Here is a 24,986-nt window from a genome sequence, read left to right on the forward strand (position 1 = left end):
TATTTCGCAGACGCTCTTATCCAGAGCAACTCACACTGATGAGTTGGTGGGGGTTGTAGCTACTTGGATCATTAAAGATGACATTGAAGACATTTAAAAAACAAAGAGCCTCTGTGAAATCAAGTCCTTCTTTGCTGAGTCAACAACTTGACCTTATTCTGTACTTGGATCAAGATAAACTAAGTATTAGTACTTTGTGGCAGAAAGAAGTAAGAACTATACTAAAGTACAAGTATAAGCTAAGTATAAGTGTAGGTCTTAGTATTAATGTACTTAGTCTTAGACTTTTCTTTATACTTTTCAGGATAAGCAAAGTATACTTCACTATACTATTCTTAAGTAAATAAAATATAATTTATAAAAATAAACTTCAAGTATACTGCCTCAGTTTTAGTATGGAATAAGTATACTCGTAGTACACTTGGATAAACTACTTTGCTAAGAGTAGAGTCTGAGAGCATCTGGTGGATGAATTGAGAATGGCAGGATGGAGGGAGGACTGCAAGTCGGTGCCATTTGCACGTCTGCCTCACAGCATGAACAATCATTGACGATGTCAGCTGAATTTATCTATTTTTTTTGGCATCCATATTACCAATCTCTTTTCTCTGTTCTTTTTTTTCTTTTTTAGAATGATTTAAACACAAACTGACAGTGGATGACAGCTTTAAACTCTCAATCAGGTTTGAGCCATGTTGTGAGCTCCTTTGCATGTAAAAAGTGTAAAAGCTGTATAATTGATCAAATAAATTACATGTCTATATGTTACGAGTGTCTTGCATTGAAATGGCAGATTTCTGCAGCAGGCTGAGGACTTCAAAGAGTTTCCAGCGATCCCAAGATGCAAACTGGAGAATGCAGACAGGATGAACAGAGTGTCGGAACTCATAGAAACATACAGCAAAAATGCGATGGTAGTGACCATTTGACCTTTTGAATAATAATAATAATAATATGTTTTTTGGAGAGAAAAGTTCCTATTAGTTTCGCTAGGTTACTTACGTGATTGATGCTAACTTTACAAGGTTGGTTGTTCTGCCTTTGCAAATAGATCAACAAGTTACCATTTCATTTTTACCATTATTGGACTCTAAGCACTGTCAGCACTTACCAGTTTTGTGAAATGTCAGCTTTTCCAAAGTACTTCTTATCTTTATTACCAAGTTTAGTTATTTTGAAAGGATATGTATCAGAACCATGGAAATTTTAAGATTGTGCCATGTACCAGATCTATGAAACAATATGATCAGTCAATAGTAACAAATCTATCTCTACAAGAAACTATTCAAACTTGCAATTTATGTTAGAACCGATGGACTGGAATAAGTATGACTGGTACAAACATTGTTAAATAAACAAGATTTTATTAAAAATGATTGAAACAAAAACAATCGTGTGTGTGTGTACAAGAAAAATAAAAAGAATAGGAATAATAAATAATGTACATTGTTTTATTACAATGATAATGATAAATAATGATAATAATCAAAAGTAATGGTAACAGTGATAGCAGCAGCATCTTAGTATTAGCAGTAGAGTCTTTGTAATGTTTTAAAACCTATCAATTAAAACAACTTTACATAATGTCACCTGACAACAAAAAGTTAACAGGACTTTAGTGAAATTATCACGTTAATGTCACGTTAGCATGTGTTAACACATTAGCTTCCTTTACAAAGCTTTTCAGTTAGGTCCCTAAATCAATTACATTTTTAACATTAACATCGACATTTCATGCAAACCAAATGTAAAAATAACGATGTCTATCAGTTAACTTCTGATGTAAAAAAAAAAAACTCCTAAAATGCTGTGATTTCATTAACTTACCAGTAATTGTTGTTGAAGAGCAATTGAGTTCAACGCAGCTCCGTGCCCACTGTGGAACTATTGGCGTCTCCAGAACCCAGAAGTGTCGTCCGCCATTTTTTACAACGAGAGTCAATGGGAGTGTCGTAACTCTGTATGTACTCTATTGCTCTGATGTGGAGGTGTCTTTTGGTGGGCGGCGCTTTAGCTGGGACTTCGTTATGGCTGCTGTGTTTACACCGCTACTGGGAGCGGATTTAATCTGTACTTTAAACCTGCAGGTTGATGTTACAAACTGCCGCCTTATCGATGCCCTTTCTTTCGCATCATACCCCTGCCCAGGGAGGAGTTGATGGCAGTTGGCGCCCCTGCTGCGATTGCGGTTGCCTGAACAACGCCACAACCCCTCACCGATACCCTGTCCCACACATACAGGACTTAGTGCTCACTTAGCTGGCGCCATAATCTTTTCCAAGATCATCGATCTCGTGCGCGGATACCACCAGGTGCCAGTCCATCGACAGGATGTGCCCCAAACAGCTGTAATTACACCCTTATGAATGCATTTCGGCCTCAAAGAGGCGGCACAGACATTTCAGCGTGTGATGGACTCTGTGCTGCGAGACATGTCATTCTTTAGTTTGTTTACTTGGATGACATTCTCGTAGCCAGCACGTCTGCTGAGGAACATCTGACACACCTCCAGCAGCTTTTTTAAAGACAAAAAATGTAAACAAACGACACACGCGACCTAACTGTTCTCTCATCTGGACGGGAAGGAGGGGTTTACCCGCGGTAAACAAACAAGGAGCATCAGTAACGTGTGTGGATACTTTGTTTTGTTGCATTTTTCCTTGTTTTTTGACAAAAATACACGCAATACACAACGGATAATGTAACGATCACTAGGCTGTATAATTATGTAACAATAAAAAATATAGCTACAGGATTATAAGTTCTCCTCACATTAACTCAATGTGGCTCACCACTAACGGATGCAACTGCTAAAATCTTAATCTACCGGTCGAGGAGAAAAGTTGTCATTTAAGCATGCGCCTTGATGCCGTAGAAATCTTTTACCTGGGTCCATCTTGTGTAGGCATTGCCGATATTTACTCTAGTTTTCGCCCTTCTCCGGTCACTCTGCTGTTGGGATGGATAACGCACCGGTTGCCAGGTTTCTGCCATTTTACCCAGTGTCTGCCAGCTGTGGTGAACGTAGAGACCAAACCGTATTTGGCAACCCGCAATGATGGGCCGCTATTGGCTGGTACGATTGTCGAACCCGTCAAAATTTCTTGAATTACTTAATTCTAAATATACAAATATATTTTTTTAAGGAAACGCTACTCTGTCATTCTGCACCCCTCTAAACGCCTCGTGGATGTATTATTTTTAAAAAATATAGCTTTTCATAAAAATCCTATATATTCAACCTTTAATTTGTTGAGAGAAAACGGACTCGACTCACCTCCGTCTCCTGTCTCGTCAATATTATTTACGTCTCCACACATGTCTACATACATGCACAGATTAGTACTTACATACATATAATTACTAAAGCTAATGATAGTACTAACACTTGTATATTTGTACATGCGTACATGTATGAGTACATACTTTACATGCATGCATACTCCCATATATACATAGATTTATAGATGAGTGCATACATATGTACATATATATATATAAATGTACATACAAAGATCAGTAAATACGTACATAAATAAGTACATACATACACATACAATGATACCTTCATTTGTTTGTTTGTTTTAATCCAATGGCCTACTCTTGTTATTGTAATCTTTTGTTCATCCTTTCAGAAATCCTTGAAATCTGCCAGAATAAACTGAAATCCAGCCTGAAAAAAAAGTTTCAAAATTTGTTTGAGGGACCCACTAAGTCCATGAAGCAAGTTTTGACCAATTAGTCCTACATTGAACCTGATATAATAGTGGAGAAGTCAAGTCAATGTGCTGCATCTCACAAAAGTACAGAAGAGCTCTTCAAAACCATATTCAGTGAACCTGTGTTGAGAATAATAATGACAAGTGGTGTGTCTGGTATTGGGAAAACATTAATGACAAAAAAAATTTGCTCTGTATTGGTCTGAAGACATAGTTGCAAACGATGTAGTATTTCTGTTTCCATTCACTTTCCGAGAACTGAATCTTCTGAAGGGGAGAGAATTCAGCTGGGTGGAACTTCTTCATCACTTCTTTGCTGATATCAAAGAAGCTGAAAACTGCAGCTTAGATAAACTCCAGATTATGTTTATCCTTGATGGTCTGAACATGTGTCAACTCCTTTTACACAATGAGATCTTGACTGATGTAACTGATTCAGCGTCAGTAGATGGTTTGCTCACAAACCGCATGAGGAAACTGTTTCCTGTGTACTGTTTCCCTCCTCTATAAGCTTCCCGGGTGTGGTCATGACAAACGGACAGAAACAAAGATTAACCAACTTGCTCTGCCACCATTAGCTGCTCTTGGACCTCACAAATAAGAAGTACAGAGGCATCTTATCATTCCTGAATGACATTTGAGGGTATGTTTAGATGTTGCTTCATGTTGTTTAGCACTGTGTAACTGAGCAGCTTGTTATTTTAACCAGCTAAAATGCAAGGCAAGACTTGTTTGTGTCACACGGAGTATGTCGTGCAGTATGTTGTAAAAAGAATTATAGGGCTGGAACTGAAACAGAAAAAGGTTAATAAAAACTTTTTTTATGTCTGAAGGCAATGCAAGTCAAGGCAAGGCAAGTTTATTTGTAGAGCACAATTCGTACACAAGGCAATTCAAGGTGCTTTACAGCTACATAAAATCACAAGGCCAATATATACATTCCTTAAAACATAAAAATAATCATTCATTAATTAAATTAAAAGCTTGTCTCACATCTTCTGGAAGACTGTTCCAGATTTTAGAAGCATAAAACTGAAAAGCAGCCTTACCTTGTTCAGTCCTGACTCTGGGCACCAGCAGGAGACCCGTTCCTGAGGTTCTCAGAGTCCCAGACGGTTCATATGGCTCTAACATGTCAGAGATGTACTTTGGCGCCAGACCATGAAAAGACTTGTACACATGCAGAGCTGTTTTAAAGTCTATTCTCTGAGCGACAGGAAGCCAGTGCAGAGACCTAAGTACTGGACTAATATGGTCATATTTCCTGGTTCTAGTCAGGACTCGAGCAGCAGGTTCTGGATGTACTGCAGCTGTCTTACAGCCCGTTTAGAGCCCAGTGAGCAGGTTGTTACAGTAGTCTAATCTGCTGGAGACAAAGATTCAATAAGCTTTATTTATTTAAGGGAAATTGCTTTGCAACAGTTATGATACAAGAGGGAAAGTAATAGAATGAAATAAAGCTAACATAAAATAACATAAGTAACTGAATATAATCTGTGCAGTGTGCAATTCAGCAGCCTCTATAAAAAACAATACATACAAACATATGAACAAGTGATTTGGAGATAGTGCCATTGTGTAAAGTGGCAGTTGACATTTGGCCTTAGGACACAGTGTTTCCACTGAGCCTCTCTCGACCTGAGGTAGATGAATTAAACAGTCTGATTGCCACGGGCAGAAAGGACTTCCTCTTGGCGTTCTGTCTTACATGGATGTGGAATGAGTCTGTTGCTGAAGGTGCTTCTGTGGGAGGTAAGCACCTGGTGGAGAGGATGAGTGCTGTTGTCAAGGATATTATGCAGTTCACACAGCATCCTCCTCTCAGACACCATCAACAAAGAGTCAAGCTGGTCCCCCTAGACGGAGCCAGCCTTCCTGATGATCTTGTTGGCGTCTGCTGCCCTCAGCCTGCTGCCCCAGCTCACCAAACCAAAAAAGATGACGCTGCCTACCACCAACTGGTAGAAAATCCTCAGCATGGAATCCATAACACCCCTGTACTCCTCCGCCTTCCCCTCACTGACACAGCCTACAATTGCAGAGTCATCCAAAAGCGTCTGCAGGTGGCTGGACTCAGAGTGGAACTGGAAGTCAGAGGTGTACAGGGGAACAGAAAAGGGGAGGAAACAGTTCCCTATGGGGCCCCTGTGCTGCTAACCACAGTGTCAGACACACAGTCCTGCAGTCTGACATGCTGTGGACGACCCGTCTGATAGTCTGTAATATAGGAAACCGGGAGAGGGTCCCCCTGCATCGCTGTCGGTTTACTCCCCAGCAGGGCAGGCAGGATGGTGTTGAATGCACAGGAGAAATCAAAATACATGATTCTCACAGTGCTTCCCAGTTTGTCCAGGTGGGTACATGCACGGTGGAGCAGGAAGATGATGGCGTCCTCCACTCCAAGGCTCGGCTGGTAGGCAAACTGAAGAGGATCCAGTGATGAGCTGACCTGGGGCCAAAGAAGTGACAGGACCAGCCTCAGGTGGGACCTCAGCACCACTAGTCATTTTAGGTGCTGGGACGTGCCTTCTTTGGTACTGGAACCAGGCAGGATGTCTTCCACAGCACAGGGACCCTCTCCAGACTCAGGCTCTGGTAGAAAATGTGCTGCAGGACTCCACTCAGCTGGGCTGCACATGTTTTGATGACCCTTGGGCTGACACCATCGGGACCTGCTGCCTTGCCTCCAAAGCTCCCTCCTCACCTGCTCTGCTGTGAAGGTCTGTGTGTCGTGTGTGTTGATGGAGGTGGGGATGATGGTGGGAGAGAAAGAACAGGTAGGGTGTAGTCAGGGAGGAATGATGGGGGAGGGGAGTAGCGGGGGCTGGAGATTTGAAGGTGGATGGTTGTGGAGGAGTTGGGGGAGGGGTAGTCCTGAGCCCTCTCATCAAATTGATTGAAAAACAGATTGAGTTCATTGGCTCGTTCAGGACCACCCCCTGCTGTCTGGCTACCAGATTGCTTGTCGCCAGTGATGTTCCTCATGCCGCTTCACACGTCTTTCAAGTTGTTCTGCTGGAGTTTGTGCTCCAGCTTCCTCCTGTATCTGTCTTTACCCTGTTGGATCCTCTCCTTAAGCTCCCTCTCAACCCATGTCAACTGCTCCCTGTCCCCTACTCTGAAGGTCCTCTTCTTCTCATTCAACAGGACCTTGATATCGCTGGTGACCCATGGCTTGTTATTGGGGAAACAGCATACAGTCACTGTGGGAACAACACTGTCCACACAGAAGTTCATGTACCCTGTTATGCAGTCCGTGAGATCATCAAGGTCCTCACCAAGCAAAACTGAAGTGGAAGTCGCTGGATTAGAGTTCTTATACAGGGGCTGAAGGTGGATGAGGTTGCAGTCTGATCTTCAAATTGGAGGAAAGGCAGTGGAGCTGTAAGCCTCCTTAATATTGGCATACATCAAGTCCAGTGTCTTATTTTCCCTGGTGGGACAGTCCACAAACTATTTGAAGGTGGGCAGTGTTGCAGCCAGAGTTACATGATTGAAGTCCTCAGATATCGCAATGAATGCATCAGGGTGCTGTGTCTGGAGTCCCACGACGATGGTGTGGATGTCGTTAGTGGCGAGCGCAGCGTTAGCAAACGGAGGAATGTAAACAACCAGGATGATCACGTGTGAGAACTCATGCGGAAGATAATATGGCCTCACGGCAAGCAGTTCAATGTCCGAGCTGCACACACACTCCTTCGCAGTAACATGTCCAGGATGACACCACTTGTTGTTAATACGAATAGCAAGTCCCCCACCTTTCCTCTTGCCACTCTCACGGTGACTCCTGTCTGAAACAGTCTGAAAGCCGTTTCACAGTTACGTTTGACTCCGGGATGTCCTCATGGAGCCACGTCTCAGCGAAACACATCACGCTGCTCTCACGAAACACCCGCTGAGTCCTCACCAGGCCCGCCAACTCTTCCACCTTGTTGACTTGGTGAAGGAAGGGAGCTAAGGTTTATATATCCGCTTCTTCTCCCGATGCCTGCCTTACATCCCCTACACTTCCTCCTCAGCTCTCTGGGGATTTTAGGCCTCTCCCGTATCAGCGCGGATGGTCGTAGCGACACCCGCTGATCTTGAGTGTAAACAGTAGCCCCGTCACAGTCAGTGGGGTTACATGGAACTGTAAAGAATCGGATTAATGGATAATTACAATAAGACCGAGTTATTAAATTCATGTTTACACCGGATCACATTCTTCGCAGTCGGATTAAGACCCCGAGACAACTCGGTTGATAGTCGCACTGCACATGCTTGTATAGGGTGAGGCACTTGGTGAATTGGACTTTGCGTTCTGCGCACACTCGAGATTTTTTCCTGGGGTAGTGATCCGGAAGTCGAAGGTAACGACATTACTGTTGTTGTTGCCGCCGTTGGAAAGAAACAAACAACGCGATGAAGAATGCGCCGTTGTGCATCGCGTTTGTGCAATAACCATGCTCATCACAAATTAAATGTAGAAGGATGTTGCTTCATCTTACTCTTCGTTCGCTCTCTTTCTCGAATGCCTGAGTTTGTTGCTGTTGTTGGTGGTGAAGAGTTCAATCGAAAGTTGCTCTGTTAGCAAAAGTTGAAATGGGTAAAGCGCCACCTATCGTACCGGGGTATTACATGCTTTGTGCCAATGATTCCATTTATTCTTTTTTTTTTTTTATTCCATTTATTCACCGCCATATATACTTGGATAATTGCCCTTGCCTAAATAAGAAGCGTAATCCAACTATAGCTATAATGAAATTAATCTTATCATGTAGACTCACTGAGTCTTGAGCCTGGACGGAGACGCGGTCGGGGATAATTGACCAAAGAATGAGACCTACAGACAAAAAACATAGTTGGCTAAGTTTAGCACAGCCACTTAATGAAAAAAGATAGTAAACAATAAATAAGAAAAAATAGCTAAAAGTGCAGAAAAGGAGAGAGAACAACTGTTGCTGGCTGCCGCTCGACACAGCACCAGAAGCCGGAAGACATTCCTGTTACACTGATCTTAGACATTGGGAGCCATAACACCATGTCTCAGTTTTAACTTTATGAGGTTTGCATCAATATCTTAACCACAGCAAGGTTACTGGTTCAAAGGATGACCAGAACATAACTGAAACCATGATTAAACAAACTGTGACGAGTTTTGGTGGAGTGCGGTAAATTCAAAAACAACACGAGAGGAAAAAAGTGAAATAAGGAGTGTTTAACATCATCACTAGAGTATAGAAGGTAGGTAGAAAAGTAACTTTACGGAGAGTAGAGTGGGGGATATCGGCCGACGGCCTGTACAGGTCCGGTAGCGATATCCTAGCGCTACTTTTGGTAAGCGGGTGTAAAATGGAGGGGGATAGAGAGAGTTGTAACAATACGGAGATGAGTGAAGAGGAGTTTGAGATTGATAAAGAGGGTGGTGAGTGGGAGCAAGTAGGGAGAGGAGGAAGGGGTAAAGGGGAAAGTGGGAGAAAGAGAAAGAAAGAAGATAAAGATAGCGTTGAAGACACAGAGAGTGAGGGACAGGAAGATGAGGAAAGGAATAGGAAGAAGGGAAACCTTAATGTTGTAGTGAGATTTGAAGGTGAAGGGGGAGTTAAAAAAATGGATCCATTAAAAATTACAAAAATAATCAGAACACAAGTAGGGGAAGTCAAATACGCTAAAGTGTTAGGAGATGGAAACTTGCTAATCGGGTGCAACACAGATACACAAGTGGAAAAAGCTCGGAAAATGGTGAGTGTAGGAAAAATGAAAGTTACAAAAACGGTGAGAGTTGGAGAGCAGAGAAGTTTTGGATGTAAGGGAGTGATAACAGGGGTTCCCCTTGGAATCAGTATGAAAGTTGTAATAGAAAACATGAGAGTAAGAAATACGACAGTTAAAGATGTTAAAAGAATGACAAGAGGGCCTGAGAAAAAAGAATCAGAAACAGTGGTTATAGAATTCGATGCAAAAACGATCCCAAAAGAAATTTATTTTGGATTTATGAAGTATAGTGTTAGAGAATTTGTCCCAAAACCAATGAGGTGCTTTAACTGTCAAGAGTACGGACATATTGCTAGCAGGTGCACAGGGAAAAGAAGGTGTGCAAGGTGTGGAGGGGATCATGAATATGGGAAATGTGGGACAGGTGTGAAACCAAAATGCTGTAACTGTGGAGGAGAACATAGTGTAGCATACTGGGGATGTGAGGTTATGAAGAAAGAGATAACAGTGCAGCGGATGAAAGTGAATGAGAAAATATCGTATGCTGAAGCTGCCAGGAGAGCGGGAAAGGAGGATGATAAGCAGAAGCATAGAGAGAAACAAGTGGTGACGGATGTTGGGCAAGAAATTGAAAAGAAAATGGTGGAGGAGAAAAAAAGATTGGTGACATTTGTAGCAGGGGTCATAAATGCGACTGCAGATGTTAAATCAAAAACAGAAAGAATACAGATCATAGTCAAAGCAGCAGTACATCATCTGGGTATGAGAGGGATACGATGGGAAGAAGTGAGAGATGAGTTAAGTGTTCAGGCCAGTCAAGATTCCTCATGTATTGGATAGTATTAATAATAATGATAATCCTTCAATGGAATGCAAGAAGTCTAATTGCTAATGGTCAGGAATTTAAACAATTCATATATAGTCAGCAGGAAAAACCAGACATATTGTGCATACAGGAATCATGGTTAAAACCAAATTTAGATTTTATTATCACAGGATACATGGCAGTCAGAAGGGACAGGGAAGAAGGGGTAGGAGGTGGGTGTGTCACGTTTGTTAAAGAGGGCATTCCTTACAGGGTTATCGATATAGGAGTTGAGATGGAGACTATTATAATAGAAATATGGATAGGGAAGAGAAAGTTGGCAATAATAAATTTTTATAACCCATGCAGGAAGTTGGATATAAAGAAACTGGAAGAAATGGGGGGCAAGAGCAATGGAAATACAGTGTGGTGTGGAGATTTTAATGCACATAATACATTGTGGGGGAGTGAGAAAAATGACAGTAATGGAGAAATAGTAGAAGAAATGTTAGATGGACAGAATCTGGTTTGTGTGAATGATGGAAGAGGGACAAGGATAGATGTAAATACTGGGAAGGAGTCGGCTATAGACCTGACAATAGTGACGAATGTATTATCACCACTGTGTGACTGGAATGTGTATCAAAAAGGGACCATAGGAAGTGATCACTACCCTATATATAATAAAATAAATATAGAGACAGTACAGGACACGGAGAGAGTAGGGGGAAGATGGATCTTAGAAAAAGCGAATTGGATAGAGTTTACAAAGGAAAGTGAAAAAAATCTGGATCGGGTTAATGATAATGTGGAGGTGGAAATGATGGAGAGAGACATAAAGCAGGGGATTATATCAGCAGCAGACAGATGTATACCTAAAAGTTCAGGGAGAAAGAAAAACAAGTTAGTACCATGGTGGGATGAAAAATGTAAACAAGCAATAAAAAGTAGAAATAAAACGTTTAAATTAGTTAAAAGGTACCATAACTTTCAACACATGATTCAATATAAGCAAGCACAAGCAATGGTAAGGAAAACAATAAGACAAGCAAAGAGGTCGTATTGGAGGAAATTTTGTGGATCGATTGGGAGCAAAACTAAGATAGGAGAAGTATGGGGAATGTTGAGGAAAATGGGTGGGGATAGGAAGGATTGGACTTATCCAGTCCTGAGTTCTGGAGAGGAAGTGGCTATAACTAATAAAGAAAAGGCGGAATTAATGGTTAAAACTTTTGTTGCGGTGCACAGTTCAAATAATTTAACTGAGGAGGGAAGAAATGGAAGGAAGAAAAAGAGAGACGAATACAGGGAGGTGTTAATAAGAAAAGAAAGTAGAGAAAACGAAATAGATGTACCATTTACAATTAGAGAAATGAAACGAGCAATAGAGAATACAAGAAGGAGTGCGCCAGGCAAAGATGGGATATGTTACACTATGATCAAACATTTAAGTGAGGGGGGATTAACAAAGATATTAACATTATTCAATAAAGTCTGGAAAGAGGGGAAAGTACCACGAAGTTGGAAGGAGGCAATAATAGTACCAATTAGGAAGCCGGGGAAAGATCATAGTAAGACAATAAATTACAGGCCCATAGCACTAACATCCCATATAGGTAAGATAATGGAAAGAATGATAAATGAAAGAATGATGTATTATATAGAAATAAGGGGATTGGTAACTAGACATCAGAGTGGGTTTAGAAGAGGTCGGAGCACTATTGATCCAGTAGTATGCATTGAAGACGACATAAGAAAAGCACAAGTAAATAGAGAAACAGTGGCAGCAGTGTTTTTTGATGTGGAAAAGGCATATGACATGTTGTGGAGAGAGGGATTGCTAATTAAAATGCATCGAATGGGAATTGAGGGAAACATGTTTAACTGGACTATGGATTTTTTAAATGAAAGAGTTATACAAGTTAGAATAGGGTCGGAAGTGTCAGAGAGCCATATGGTAGAGAATGGTACACCGCAGGGGAGTGTGATAAGTCCAACGCTATTTACAATAATGATAAACGATATATTCGACAGTGTACCAGCAGGAATGGGAAGATCTTTGTTTGCAGATGATGGGGCGTTATGGAAGAGGGGAGGCAACATAGATCACATAGTTAAGAAACTACAGGAAGGGATAGATCAAGTGGAGAAATGGGGAGAAGAGTGGGGTTTTAAATTTTCAGTGGAGAAAAGTAAAGTAATGTTCTTCTCAAAAAAGAAAATTAGTGAAAATAAAAAGTTAAACTTGTACAGAAAGAACTTAGAGAGAGTAAGCAGCTTTCGATTCTTAGGAATGATAATGGATTCTAGATTAACATGGAGGGAGCATGTGAAGGGAATTGTAGAGAGAAATAAGAAAGTATTGAATATTATGAGGTGTTTGGCTGGGTTAGAGTGGGGTGCTGATTTTACAGCATTAAAATATATATACATAGCATTAATAAGGTCTAGAATAGATTACGGTTGTGTGGGATATGGATCGGCAGCAAAATCAGTCCTCTCGCAAATAGATATAATTCAAGCCAGAGCATTAAGAACTTGTCTCGGAGCAATAAAAACAGCACCAATATGTTCACTACAGGTTGAAGCAGGAGAAATGCCACTAGGGCTCAGAAGAAAACAGCTAATAGCCAACTACTGGATAAATTTAAAAGGACACAAAGAAGAACATCCAGCAAAGACAGTTCTGGAGATGTGCTGGGAAAAGGGGAAGGAGGAAAAAACGAGTTTTGGGTGGGTCAGTGAGGGTTTAGCAGAACAACTAAAAATACAACATGTGGAATTCAGCCCAACAGTTCTTTGGACAACAATACCAAAATGGATGCTACAAGAAACAAATGTAGACTTAAACATGTGGAACATCAAGGAAAGAAATAAAACAGCAGATCTAGTGCAGGAATTTTATAACTGTGGAGGAAAAATATAGAGAATATGTGTATATATATACAGATGGGTCCAAAGAACAGGCAACAGGAGTAACAGCAGCAGCAATGGTGGTTCCCATTTATAATAAGACAATTTCAAAAAGAACATCAGATCATTTAAGTATATATGCAGTAGAATTATGTGCAATATTGATAGCAATTGAATGGATGGAGGGGGTGAGGGATAGGAGAATAGTTATATGTAGCGATTCATTTTCATCACTCTTAAGTATTAAAAGCGGAACAGCAAAAACACATCAGGAAATTTTATATGAAATACAGTTAAAAACATCCAGGTTAATGCAACAGGGGAGGGAAATAGTGTTCATGTGGGTACCAGCTCATGTAGGAATAAATGGAAATGAAAAAGCAGACAAAGCTGCTAAGGATGCAGTAAAGAAAGAGGTGGTGGAAATGAAAGTAAAATTATCAAAAACAGAAGGGAAAAGTTTAGTATGGAAAGAAATAAACAATCAGTGGAATCTATATTGGAAGAATCAGGAAAAAGGAAGACATTTATATAAATTACAAAGTATAGTAGGCGAGGCAGGGTGTTATGGACAGAACAGAACAGAACAAGTCATTATTAGTAGGATAAGAATAGGTCATTGTAAACTGAATAATACACTTAAGATAATGGGGAAACATCCAACTGGGCAGTGTAGCTGTGGGGAGAAAGAAACAGTGGAACATGTGTTGATAGCATGTCCCAGATATGGAAGGGAGAGGGAAATAATGAAGATAGGGCTGCAGAGGGCAGGAATAACAGAATATAATTTGAAAAACATAGTAGAATCTGCTAAGTCTAAGGAAGGGAGGAGAATAACAATAAGATTCTTGGTAAATACTGGAATAATTAAAAGAATATAGAAAAGAAGAAATAAGAAGGGAAAAAAAGAGAGAAATTTAGTCCAGTAGATGGCGGCATATGCAACACCAAGGATGCCAGCTGCCATTAAACATCAAAGAAGAAGAAGTACTGGTTCAAAGTTCAGCTGGGGCCTTTCTGTGTGGAGTTTGCCTGGTCTGGTTTGCATACTTTGGTTCTTTCTGGGTACTTCTGTTTCCTCACACTGTCCAAAGACATGCGTGCTAAGTTAATTTCTGATTTTAATTTGACTGTTGCATTGATTTTAAGCATCTCACTGATGGTCCTGTGAAGGACTGGTGACCTGTGACCACAGGGCTAGATTTCAAAACTACTTGGATAGGGTTACAATATAATCAAAGTTAGGGCTGAATAACATAATTTTTACAATGCAGTCATGCTGTCATGAATGCCATTTTCACCCTTCTCATGCAGTGTTTTGCATGACCACAAGAGGTCACATATTCTATGAACATTCATTGACGATGTTGGCTGAACTTTTTTTTGGCATCCATATTACCAATCTCTTTTCTCTGCTCTTTTTTCTTTCTTTTTTAGAATGATTTCAACACAAACTGACAGTGGGTGGCAGCTTTAAACTCTCAATCAGGTTTGAGCCATTTTGTGAGCTCCTTTGTATGTAAAAAGTGTAAAGGCTGTATAACATGACATGAGTGTCTTGCATTAAAATTGCATGCTTTTTATCTTATTTTATTCATAACTTTTAAAACTTTATTTTGTCATGAAGAAGAAAAGATGGCAACGTCTTCCGACTTGTTGGGAATATTGGAAGATTTAGCAGAGGAGGAGTTTCGGAAGTTCCAGTGGTTTCTGCAGCAGGCTGAGGACTTGAAAGAGTTCCCAGCGATCCCAAGATGCAAACTGGAGAATGCAGACAGGATGAACACAGTGTCGGAACTTAAAGAAACATACAGCAAAAATGCAGTGGAAGTGACCATTAAGGTTTTGAAGATGATCAGAAAGAATGATTTGGTGCAGCGTTTGTTGACTATAAACCCAGCATCAAAAGGTAAGCTTTGAAAATACATATAGAAGACAAATGTAAGTACTGAATTTGCTACAGTTAATGTATGAATTATACTTGTCAAGGCAGAAATATACCAGCTGCTATGTGATTGGCTGCTCTTACTGTTCTGTGCATCAAGCCATACATTTACCATGCAAGACAATATTTATAGGTCCTACCAGTCTCACGGTAGCAATCTGGCAATTCTGGCAAATGCCTCTGAAAATGTGGGGAGAAAAGTTGATCAAGGGATTGCAGAGCATTTGTTGCTGAAGTAGCCCCGGTGAGTGGGTGGTGGTGTTCACTTATTTGGGGTACCTATGCTGTGATGTAGATGCAGAAATTGCTGTCCTCACCTTTCACCGCCCCTTTAAGTGGATCCAACCATGATAATGTCATATTTCAGAAGTGAATAAACAATTAAGGCAGGTAGTAGTTACAGAGAGCTCAAAGAAAGAAAATAAACATATCTTGAAGTGCTGCAAAGAGCTTCGAGAATTGTTTTCAAATTCAACATATTGATGCCACTGTCAGTACAAACATTAAGTTTATTCTAATTGCTGAGATAATGTCTGTAGTTCACAAGTCCTAAAGAAGGAGGTGGACAAAAGAGCCTGAATGTAGGCTGACTGTAATGGAGAGCAGTAGGACAACCTTACAGGTGAAGTGTCACCTTCTCTAATCTATCCATTGCCATCCTATTGGGAAAAGGTCAATGGTTTACTTGGGGAAATCCCAGTAGCATTTACATCACTTCTAACAAGTGTCTGATTGTTAGAAATTACATGATTCAGAGTGAGTTGTAAGATAACTGCTCTACTGAGTCAGCAGTAAATTGGGAAAAAATATGGCTGTTCTGGAAAAACATCGCCTTCACCAAAATATGAGAATAACTTCTCCAAATGACTTAGTTGACGTTATCATAAAGTTATCACTACATGTCCTTCCCTGCAATATATGTTTTGAGTGTAAAGTAGAACACACACACACATACACACACAGATGAGTACAAACATACGTCCATAAAACATACAACATGCATCCATACATACTCATATACATACATAGATGAGTACATACATACACATACAATGATACCTTCATTTGTACATCAAATATTTGTTTGTTTTAATCCAATGTCATCCTCTTGTTATTGTAATCTTTTGTTTTTTCTTTCAGAAATCCTTGAAATCTGCCAGAATAAACTGAAATCCAGCCTGAAAAAAAAGTTTAAAAATTTGTTTGAGGGACCCACAAAGTCCATGAAGCAAGTTTTGACCAATGAGTCCTACATTGAACCTGATATAATAGTGGAGAAGTCAAGTCAATGTGCTGCATCTCACAAAAGTACAGAAGAGCTCTTCAAAACCATATTCAGTGAACCTGTATTGAGAATAATAATGACAAGTGGTGTGTCTGGTATTGGGAAAACAGTAATGACACAAAAATTCACTCTGGATTGGTCTGAAGACAAAGTTGCAAACGATGTAGTATTTCTGTTTCCATTCACTTTCCGAGAACTGAATCTTCTGAAGGGGAGAGAATTCAGCTGGGTGGAACTTCTTCATCACTTCTTTGCTGATATCAAAGAAGCTGAAAACTGCAGCTTAGATAAACTCCAGATTATGTTTATCTTTGATGGTCTTAACGAGTGCCGACTCCCTTTAGACTTCCACAACAATGAGATCTTGACTGATGTAACTGATTCAGCATCAGTGGATGTTTTGCTCACAAACCTCATCATGGGGAAGCTTTTTCCTGCTTCTCGAATCTGGATAACCACAACATCAGAGGCAGCTCATCAAATCCCTCCAGGGTACATTGACATGGTGACAGAAGTGAGAGGCTTCACTGATCCACAGAAGGAGGAGTTCTTCAGGAGGAGACTCCACGACAAAAAGCTGGCCAGAAAAATGATCTCCCATATTAGCGCTTCACGAAGCCTCCACACAATATGCCACGTTCCAGTTGTCTGTCAGCTCACTGCTACAGTTCTGGAGGATATGTTGAAAACAAGTGAAAGAGGAGAGCTGCCCAGAACTCTGACTGAGATGTACTTACACTTCCTTGTGGTTCAGTCTAAATTGGCGAATGAGGAGGGTGAGACATCTCCGCTCTGGACCACAGAGATGATTATTCTATCGCTAGGAAAACTTGCTTTTGAGCAGCTAAAAAAAGGAAACATGATCTTCTGTGAAACAGGTCTTAAAGAGTGCGGCATAACTGTCAGAGCAGCTTTTCTGTTCTCAGATGTGTTCTCAAACATCTTTAAAGAAAAGTTTGGGCCGAACCAGAAGAAACTTTTCAGTTTTGCTCATTTGAGCATTCAGGAGTTTCTGGCAGCTGTTCATGTCAACGTGTCATTCATCAGCTCTGGTGTTGACCTCTTTTCTGAGGAACAACCAGCCTGTAAAAGAGCTGCAGTCACTCCAGACCACTCTTCAGTAAAAGCAATGTACCAGACTGCTATAGACGAGGCTTTGCAGAGCCCAACTGGACAGCTGGACTTGTTTATCCGCTTCCTCCTTGGTTTATCACTGCAGACTAATCAAGTACACCTTCAAAGCTTATTGAAACTATCAGGTAATAGCTTACAGTGCAGTCAAGAGACAATACAATACATCAAAGAAAAGATCAGGGAGAACCCCTCTCCAGAGCTATGCTTCAACCTATTCCACTGTTTGAATGAACTTCAGGATCATTCTCTTGTGGACGAGATCCAAATGTACCTGAGTTCAGTAAGTCTGTCCTCAATAAACCTGTCCCCTTCTCAGTGGTCAGGGCTAGTCTTAGTCTTACTGTCATCAAACAATGAGCTGGATGTGTTTAACATGAAGAAATTCTCTGTTTCGGAGGAGAAACTTCTTCTGTTGCTGCCAATCGTCCGTGCCTCCAGTCTATCTCTGTGGGTACACAACTTACTGTGCATGTTACATATTGTAAAGATTATACTTTTAGGTTATTGATTTTTTCTCTCTCTCCCCCTCCACTATCAGTCTTAGTGGCTGTAAGCTGTCTTGGACAAGCTGCAAACATCTGGCATCAGTCGTGAGCTCGCAGCGCTCTAATCTGAGAGAGCTGGACTTGAGTTACAACCGTCTTAAGGATTCGGGAATCCAGGATCTCGCAGCTGGCTTGAAGAATCCAGAATGTAGATTGAAAACTCTCAGGTCGGTTTGTCACATTTAATGTGACTTTGTCACAGTTAAATACCTTTAAGTTAAATTAGTGAATGCAAGTTATCTAAAGATGTTGAGAAGTGAATTCGTTCACTTCTTAGAAGATATGCATGGTCGGTGTTATAATAATAATGATTTAATGGAGAATAAAATGAAAAGAGACAATTAAGAAAAAGGGGGTTCAGGAGGAATTGCTGTGGATATGAACAAAGCAATGTTCCACGAGGTCGTTCATTTATCTTTTTGAATTATCTTTTTTCTTCTTCAGGCTGTGTGGCAGTGAACTAGCAGGTCAGAGTTGTGATGCTCTGTCCTCACTCCTCAGCTGCAGGTCTGCCAGTCTGAGAGAGTTGGATCTTTCCAACAATAGACTGCGTGACTCAGGATTAAAATCGCTTTCTGTGGGATTGGAGACTCCACAAAGTAAACTTGAAACTCTCAGGTAATCAAGTTTACATCCCATATTACCAACACATTAATTGTGATATAGAAATCAATCCATGGCAAAGCTGATGTTTGCTTTTCTTGCTTGCTCTTTTTAGATTGATCTGCTGTGGGCTGACATGGATCTCGTGTGATGATGTGGCCTTCTTCCTCAGCTCCCAGAACTCCAGTGTGAGACACTTGGACCTGAGTATGAACAACTTGCAGGATTCAGGAGTGCTGGTTTTCAGCAGCGGTCTTGAGAGTTCACGCTGTCAGCTGGAAACACTCAGGTCAGGTGGCCTTGCTTACTTTTTCAGTTTACTGAATAGCATCTGGATGAAATTATGTTTTTGTGGGAATACACCTAAATGTCTTTGCACCCCCATACTGAAAAGAGTGTTGCAAAATAACTGGACTTTTCTGGGATCTTCTGATTTGTTTTTCTGGAGACTGCTCTACTTAAATTTATAGTTTTTTTCATTTCTTCATTTTTTTGTAGGGTGTATGTGTAAATTGAGCTTTTTGGTTGATCCAAATCGTGTTGGATGGTTATCGTCTTTCGGCATTTCAGAAGTTTGGTGAAAGAAGAACAAAGATCCACAGACAGTGAATGAAAATGTTCAAACTTAATTCAAATGATGCACAATGAAATTCTTTTTAGACCTTTCAAAGGGAATGTTGTGATTTATTTTTCTTCTTAATCAGACCTTTGAATTATTTCTTTATCTAAATACACATAGGCAGTAGGCAACCTAAATGTTCCAAGATCATTTGCCTTAGCAAGTCATACTTCTAACCTCAGGCACAGGACATCCAAGCATGAAAGCAAAATGGCAGCAAATGTAAAATAATAATGATAATAATCTAAGGTAAAATTATATGTCCTTTGTAAAAACTTATTTCTGGCTGAAACAAAAATTCTCAGGTTGTTGTATGTTGAAACATTATCTTGCTCTGCTGAAGTAGTATATACATCCACAAAAGTCAACTGCAGGGTGCAGACAGGATGGTGATGAAGCAACACAAATTTAAGACTTTTAGTCTGGGTTTGATTCCTGAGTGGAATCCTCAGTGTTACTGTTTGTGTAGGTTCAGATAAAAGTTTATACTTCTTTTCTGGTCTGTCTTTGGTTAGGTTTAGGTATCTATCCAAAAACTTTGTTACTGTTGACTTGATATTAACAGGAAAATGCCAATAGATGATTTCTGCTCTTTACTGAATAAATGGGTCTAGAATCATCTTGAAAATGTAACAAAAGGTGAAAAATTAAAACAATCAATCTAAATGAATTTACAGTTTAAATACTAATTTGAAACTTTTTGTTTTATCAACCATTTGTCCTCAGGCTGAGTTTTTGTAACCTGTCAGAAAAGAGCTGTCAAATCCTGGCCTCAGTTCTTGCCTCTCAGACCTCCCCCTGCAGGCTGAAAGATCTGAACCTGAGCCACAACAACCTGCAGGATTCTGGAGTGATGCTTCTTTCTGCTGGACTTGAGAGTCCACATTGTAACCTGAACACACTTGGGTGACTTACCTTTAAAATGAAAAGTTTTATTTTTGTCTAAAAATAATAATTTACTTTATCTAAAAATAAAGTATGAGTGACTTCTAATACATGACTATATTACAGCCTCTCAATCAATTTCACTTGCTTTTATCCAGGTTGAGTGACTGTAAGCTGTCACAGAGAAGCTGTGAACCTCTGGCCTCAGTGCTCAGCTCCAAGACATCCAGTCTGAAAGAGTTGGATTTAAGTGACAATGACCTGAGGGACTCAGGAGTGAAGCAACTCTCTGTTGGACTTGAAAGTCCACAATGTTTTCTGGAAACTCTCAGGTCAGAATGGCCACTTCAAGTTCAGCTTTAGGCTCCAACACTGTGTATGAGCTCAGGACTGTTTGTACCGTTTTATAATTTCTTTTGTCTGTTCTAGAGGCATAAAACAACAGTAATTAACTAATCATCTAAATGAATGTGCATTGATGTCAACAGGCTGTCAGGCTGCCTGGTCACAGAAGAGGGATGTTCTTCTCTGGCTGTGGCTCTGCGCTCCAACCCCTCCCATCTCAAAGAGCTGGACCTGAGCTACAACCATCCAGGAGACACTGGAGTGATGTTACTCTCTACTATACTGGCTGAACCCCAGTACAGGCTGGAAACTCTCAAGTATGGGCCACAGAGTAAAATAAGATATCAATTCTCTGACTGTATCTATGTGGACATTCATGTAAAAGAGTTGATATTGGCATGTTGATAGCATCAATACCACCAAAGATAACGAACATTCAAAGATATATTAAAAAACATTTTGGCGAGGACAGTGTGATGATGATGTCAAAAGAATGAAAATACAGCATTTATGATTTATGATTTTATATTCATCAATGATCGTTGCTTTTTATGAGTCTCTGTGAGATGAACAGAACCATCCTCTTAAGTCTCATGTCAGTTCTAATTAGAGAAAGCCAAAGAGTTTAGAGGAAAGAGAAGAAATTCCATCAATATTCAGGCACTAATATCTTCTCTTTTTTCCAAGAGAAACAACTGATCAGAAGGCTGCACATTAACACCACAAATCCCTCTTAGCAGTTCATGTCTGTGCTTTCTAAAGATTTATTGAATTGTGTGTATTCATACCGTATTCATACCGACTCAGGGCCAAAGAAAATGATACCCTTGCCTGATGTTCTTTAATATTTCAGAGTGGACCATGGTGGAGTGGAGAGGTTGAAATGTGGTCTGTTAAAGTGTAAGTATATTTGTTCCTCAACAAAAAAAGGACCATGACAAACAGTTAATATACCATTATACCACTGTTTTTTGTTTTGTTATTATTTTTATTTCTGTGTGTTTTGTTCTCTCCAACAGATGCCTGTGAACTCACTCTGGACCCAAACACAGCACACAGACATCTTCATCTCTCTGAGGACAACAAAAAAGTGACAGACACAGGCAAGGAACAACCATATCAGTATAACCCAGAGAGATTTGATTCTGTCACACAGATACTCTGCAGAAATGAACTCACTGGCCGTTGCTACTTGGAAATTGGGTATGATGGGCTGTTAGACATTGCAGTAACATATAAAGGAATCAGCAGGAGAGGACTCAGTTGTGACAGTTACTTTGGCAGCAGTGACAAGTCCTGGAGTTTTAGGTATAAATACGGGAAGATCTTTGTTTGTCATAACAACATAGAAACATCTTTAGGTTTTTCTCCCCCATGGGCAGGTAGAGTAGCAGTGTATCTGGACTGGCCTGCTGGCACACTGTCCTTCTACAGTGTCTGCGATGGCAGACTGACTCATCTCTACACCAGTTACTCCAGATTCACTGAACCACTCTACCCTGGCTTTGGGTTTGGGAATGGGGGTGAAAAGATGGAAGAGTCCACAGTGACCCTGTGTCCAGTTGATGGGGACGAAAATTCTCACTCTTCTGGGGCTTCAAGGATTGTTACCTTTTAAGTTTCAGTTACCAACCCTAATTTCTATGGGTAATATGTGCTCCCATGTTGCTCTGGGTTTCATGCATGCATTCAAATATCAAAAGTCTCTTGATATTTGAATACTTGAAATGAGCATGTCAGGCTAACGAGTGATGAGAACGTCTCCATAAGTGATACATCAAAATACAAGAAAAGAGCATTCTTAGCATGCCTAGCGAGCTGATTCTCCTTTGGTGAAAAGTTTAGAACCAAAACAGTAGTTCATGCAATGTCAAAACCGAAACACAAATGTGATTTGTTTGTGAAGACCGACAATGAAGTAGAGTCGTTGTTCAATGTAAAGTTACAGCAACAGTTGGCATGCGTGAAGTAGGCTGAGAAGCCCAAAATCTCACTTTGTCATGTACATATTACTTACTTTTCTTATTTTTAAAAATAGTTTTTCTTACTAAAAATGCATTTGCATCAGAATGAGAATACAAATTGTGAAAGTTTGGTGAAATATCTGTGGTAATGTGGACAGGACCTTGCTCTTAATATCTCCTTAAATGATTAATCTTACCATTGATATGATGAGTTATTCTTGCTCTTTTTGTCTTCATTGCTGAGAGAAACTATCAGAAAATGGCACTAATGTCTGAAATTCATAAAGGAATGTCTGTCAGGATCCATGTATTTTATGTTTGGTATTTTCTTATGTTTTGGGTTTTTCTGTGATCTGGCATTCCTTTGGTCAGCAGTTGCCACCAAACTAGATAACTTCCTGTTTTACTTTGCAGAGTTTCCCGTGTTTAGTTGTTGATTTTTACTTCCTTTCCTGTGTTACATGTAGTTTTTATCAGTAATTATAACTCACCTGTCTTAGATCCCCTCATTACTCCTTCTGTATAATCTACCACTTGGTTTCAGTTATTCTCTGTCAGGAAACCATTTAATTTTCTAGCAGTTGCCACTTGTGTTGTCCATGCTGTCGATGTTCTTTTTGGATTAAATACTTTTTTGGATCATCTGCCAGCTTCGGTCATCTCTCTTGCTAGATAAAGATATGCATTGTAATAAAACTGTCTATAATGAAGCAAAGCTATGCCATCAGTGCTGAAAAAGGGAGAAAACCAGAACCTTTTTGGTAAACATTACAAAGCTAAAACCTAAGCTAAACCTTTTTTTTTTTTTAAAACGGTGGCCAGAGACAATGCAAACCCTAATAAAGAACTGCATAGATGCTGCACAATAATCAGTGTTTTCAATTCTGAGAAACATATTGCTGCCTGCAGTGCCAACCCTGGTTGTGCAAGTGATGTAGCTGCTGCATGTGCAAAATTCTCAGGCTCTTTGCAGCTACGCTTTATTAAAATGTGGCCACATTTGAGTTTATTTCAAGCTCTAATTAAATATGAACTAAACTTAATTCAGTTCCTTAATAACTTGATACCTCCAATATGGCTGGGAGGGATCCTTACCAACAACAGAAGTCAGGAAGAAAGACGTCTGTAGATGGTGTATCAGAGGGGTGAAAGTTCATATTTCTGTCCGCAGATATCTGGTTTGGCTCTCATACAATGTTTAAAACTATAGATTTTTTGATAAAGTCATCTGATATTTTATTGATTAGTTTTACACACTAAACCCTTTCATATTTTGATTTCTTCAGACTTGTAGCCCTAAAGCTTCAGTTAAACAAATTATTAGCAAATATAGTCGCTGAAATATTCCTTTGCAAAGCATTGTTCATGGTGTGTTTAATGTCAGTACCTTTTGGTGCTGTGTTTAAGTATTTGTTTCTTGCTGCAGGATTTTTTTATTTTGATTACAGTTAGAGATTGCTTCAGGTGCATCACAAGCATCCAAACACACGAGAAGATAACTTCTGTAAATAATGTGAAATTGTATTGATGTAGTAGACTTCGGATCAAGACCTGATGACAACTGCTCTTTAAGAAAAGAAAATGCAGTGTTTCATGTCCTATCTGAAGACAAGGCTTTTGTATTTAAACTGATCTTAACTGCTTAGTTAAAGACACCACTGTTTGGAGAGGCACACAGACTGCACACAGTGGCATAAGAAGACATTTGAGAGACACACAGTTTGAGTGGCATAGATTGTGTGTCTATTTCCCCATTTTCATTCTCCATTACATTTGCAACTTTTGTAATTGTAATGAGCAATTTAATGGGAATAGATGCTGCCAGCAGGTTATGCTTTCAGTTTTCAAAATTGTGTACGTTTTATTAAGAACCTGGCAGTGATGTCAAGGCTCACAATAACCAAACAAAATTTATTCCAGTTTTTCCCCTTTAAGACAAAAAAAAAAGTATTAAAATAATTGTGCTAAACGTTACAGCATGAAACCCCCTAAAAATTGCTGTTTGACATAATTTACCAAATACTTATTGAAAGCTTCTAGTTTTGTGAAAGAGTTCTTAGCAAAAGAGGAAAAATTTTTCATATATATATATATAGAGGCCCTAAATAAAGTAATTTCCCTTCAAATCTCAAATAATTTCAAGGATTCAGAAGTGAAAGCAAATTGTTCATGACAATCATAGCTGAAGGAACTGAGCTTGGTCCAGTTAAAAATGCTTTGCTGGAAAATGTTCTTACCAATGAGTAAATGTTTGAGAAAGCCTACAACTAAACTTGTGAACAAATAGTAATGCTGGGATAAATGTTTAAAAAAAAAAAAAAAAAAAATCCATTCCAGGCATGAACTGAGGACTTGCCAATATAAATAACAGAGCAAACCTCTCTCGCAGGCAACTGTCCAACATAAATAAAAACTAGATTTTTCAGTAAGACATGGGACTTTCAGTAAATCACCCAATTGATAACTGCCTGCCAAATCTCTGATGGGAACCTGTTGATTTACAAAGTCGGTGTAAAGAAAGCAATGGAAA

The 24,986-nt window shown here is 39.8% G+C and overlaps 1 protein-coding gene across 2 annotated transcripts; it reads left to right on the forward strand.

Moving 5' to 3' along the window:
- The first annotated feature begins 634 nt into the window (after positions 1-634).
- LOC140277186 (NACHT, LRR and PYD domains-containing protein 3-like) lies at positions 635-23,100 on the forward strand. Of its 2 annotated transcripts, none has more exons than XM_072372114.1 (11): positions 635-683; positions 14,759-15,040; positions 16,217-17,942; positions 18,034-18,207; positions 18,485-18,658; positions 18,759-18,932; positions 19,989-20,168; positions 20,306-20,479; positions 20,636-20,809; positions 21,346-21,392; positions 21,512-23,100. In XM_072372114.1, exons 1-11 carry the CDS (start codon positions 659-661, stop codon positions 22,108-22,110), a joined length of 3,729 nt encoding a protein of 1,242 aa, XP_072228215.1. In that variant the 5' UTR covers positions 635-658; the 3' UTR covers positions 22,111-23,100. The 2 variants fall into 2 exon arrangements, with proteins under 2 accessions (XP_072228215.1, XP_072228216.1); XM_072372115.1 differs by lacking the exon at positions 635-683 and adding an exon at positions 14,266-14,620.
- Positions 23,101-24,986: the final 1,886 nt, after the last annotated feature.

Source organism: Leuresthes tenuis, unplaced genomic scaffold (genome assembly GCF_036924035.1).
Source record: "Leuresthes tenuis unplaced genomic scaffold, fLeuTen1.0.hap1 SCAF_19, whole genome shotgun sequence".
Classification (NCBI taxonomy): Eukaryota; Metazoa; Chordata; class Actinopteri; order Atheriniformes; family Atherinopsidae; genus Leuresthes; species Leuresthes tenuis.

Bases quoted from the DNA above. Each gene is read 5' to 3' on its own strand.
- LOC140277186 (XM_072372114.1), top strand. From the start codon at position 659: ATGACAGCTTTAAACTCTCAATCAG. The intron at 15,041-16,216 runs GTAAGCTTTGAA...TTTTTCTTTCAG, and splicing joins TATAAACCCAGCATCAAAAG to AAATCCTTGAAATCTGCCAG. The intron at 20,169-20,305 runs GTGACTTACCTT...GCTTTTATCCAG, and splicing joins TGTAACCTGAACACACTTGG to GTTGAGTGACTGTAAGCTGT.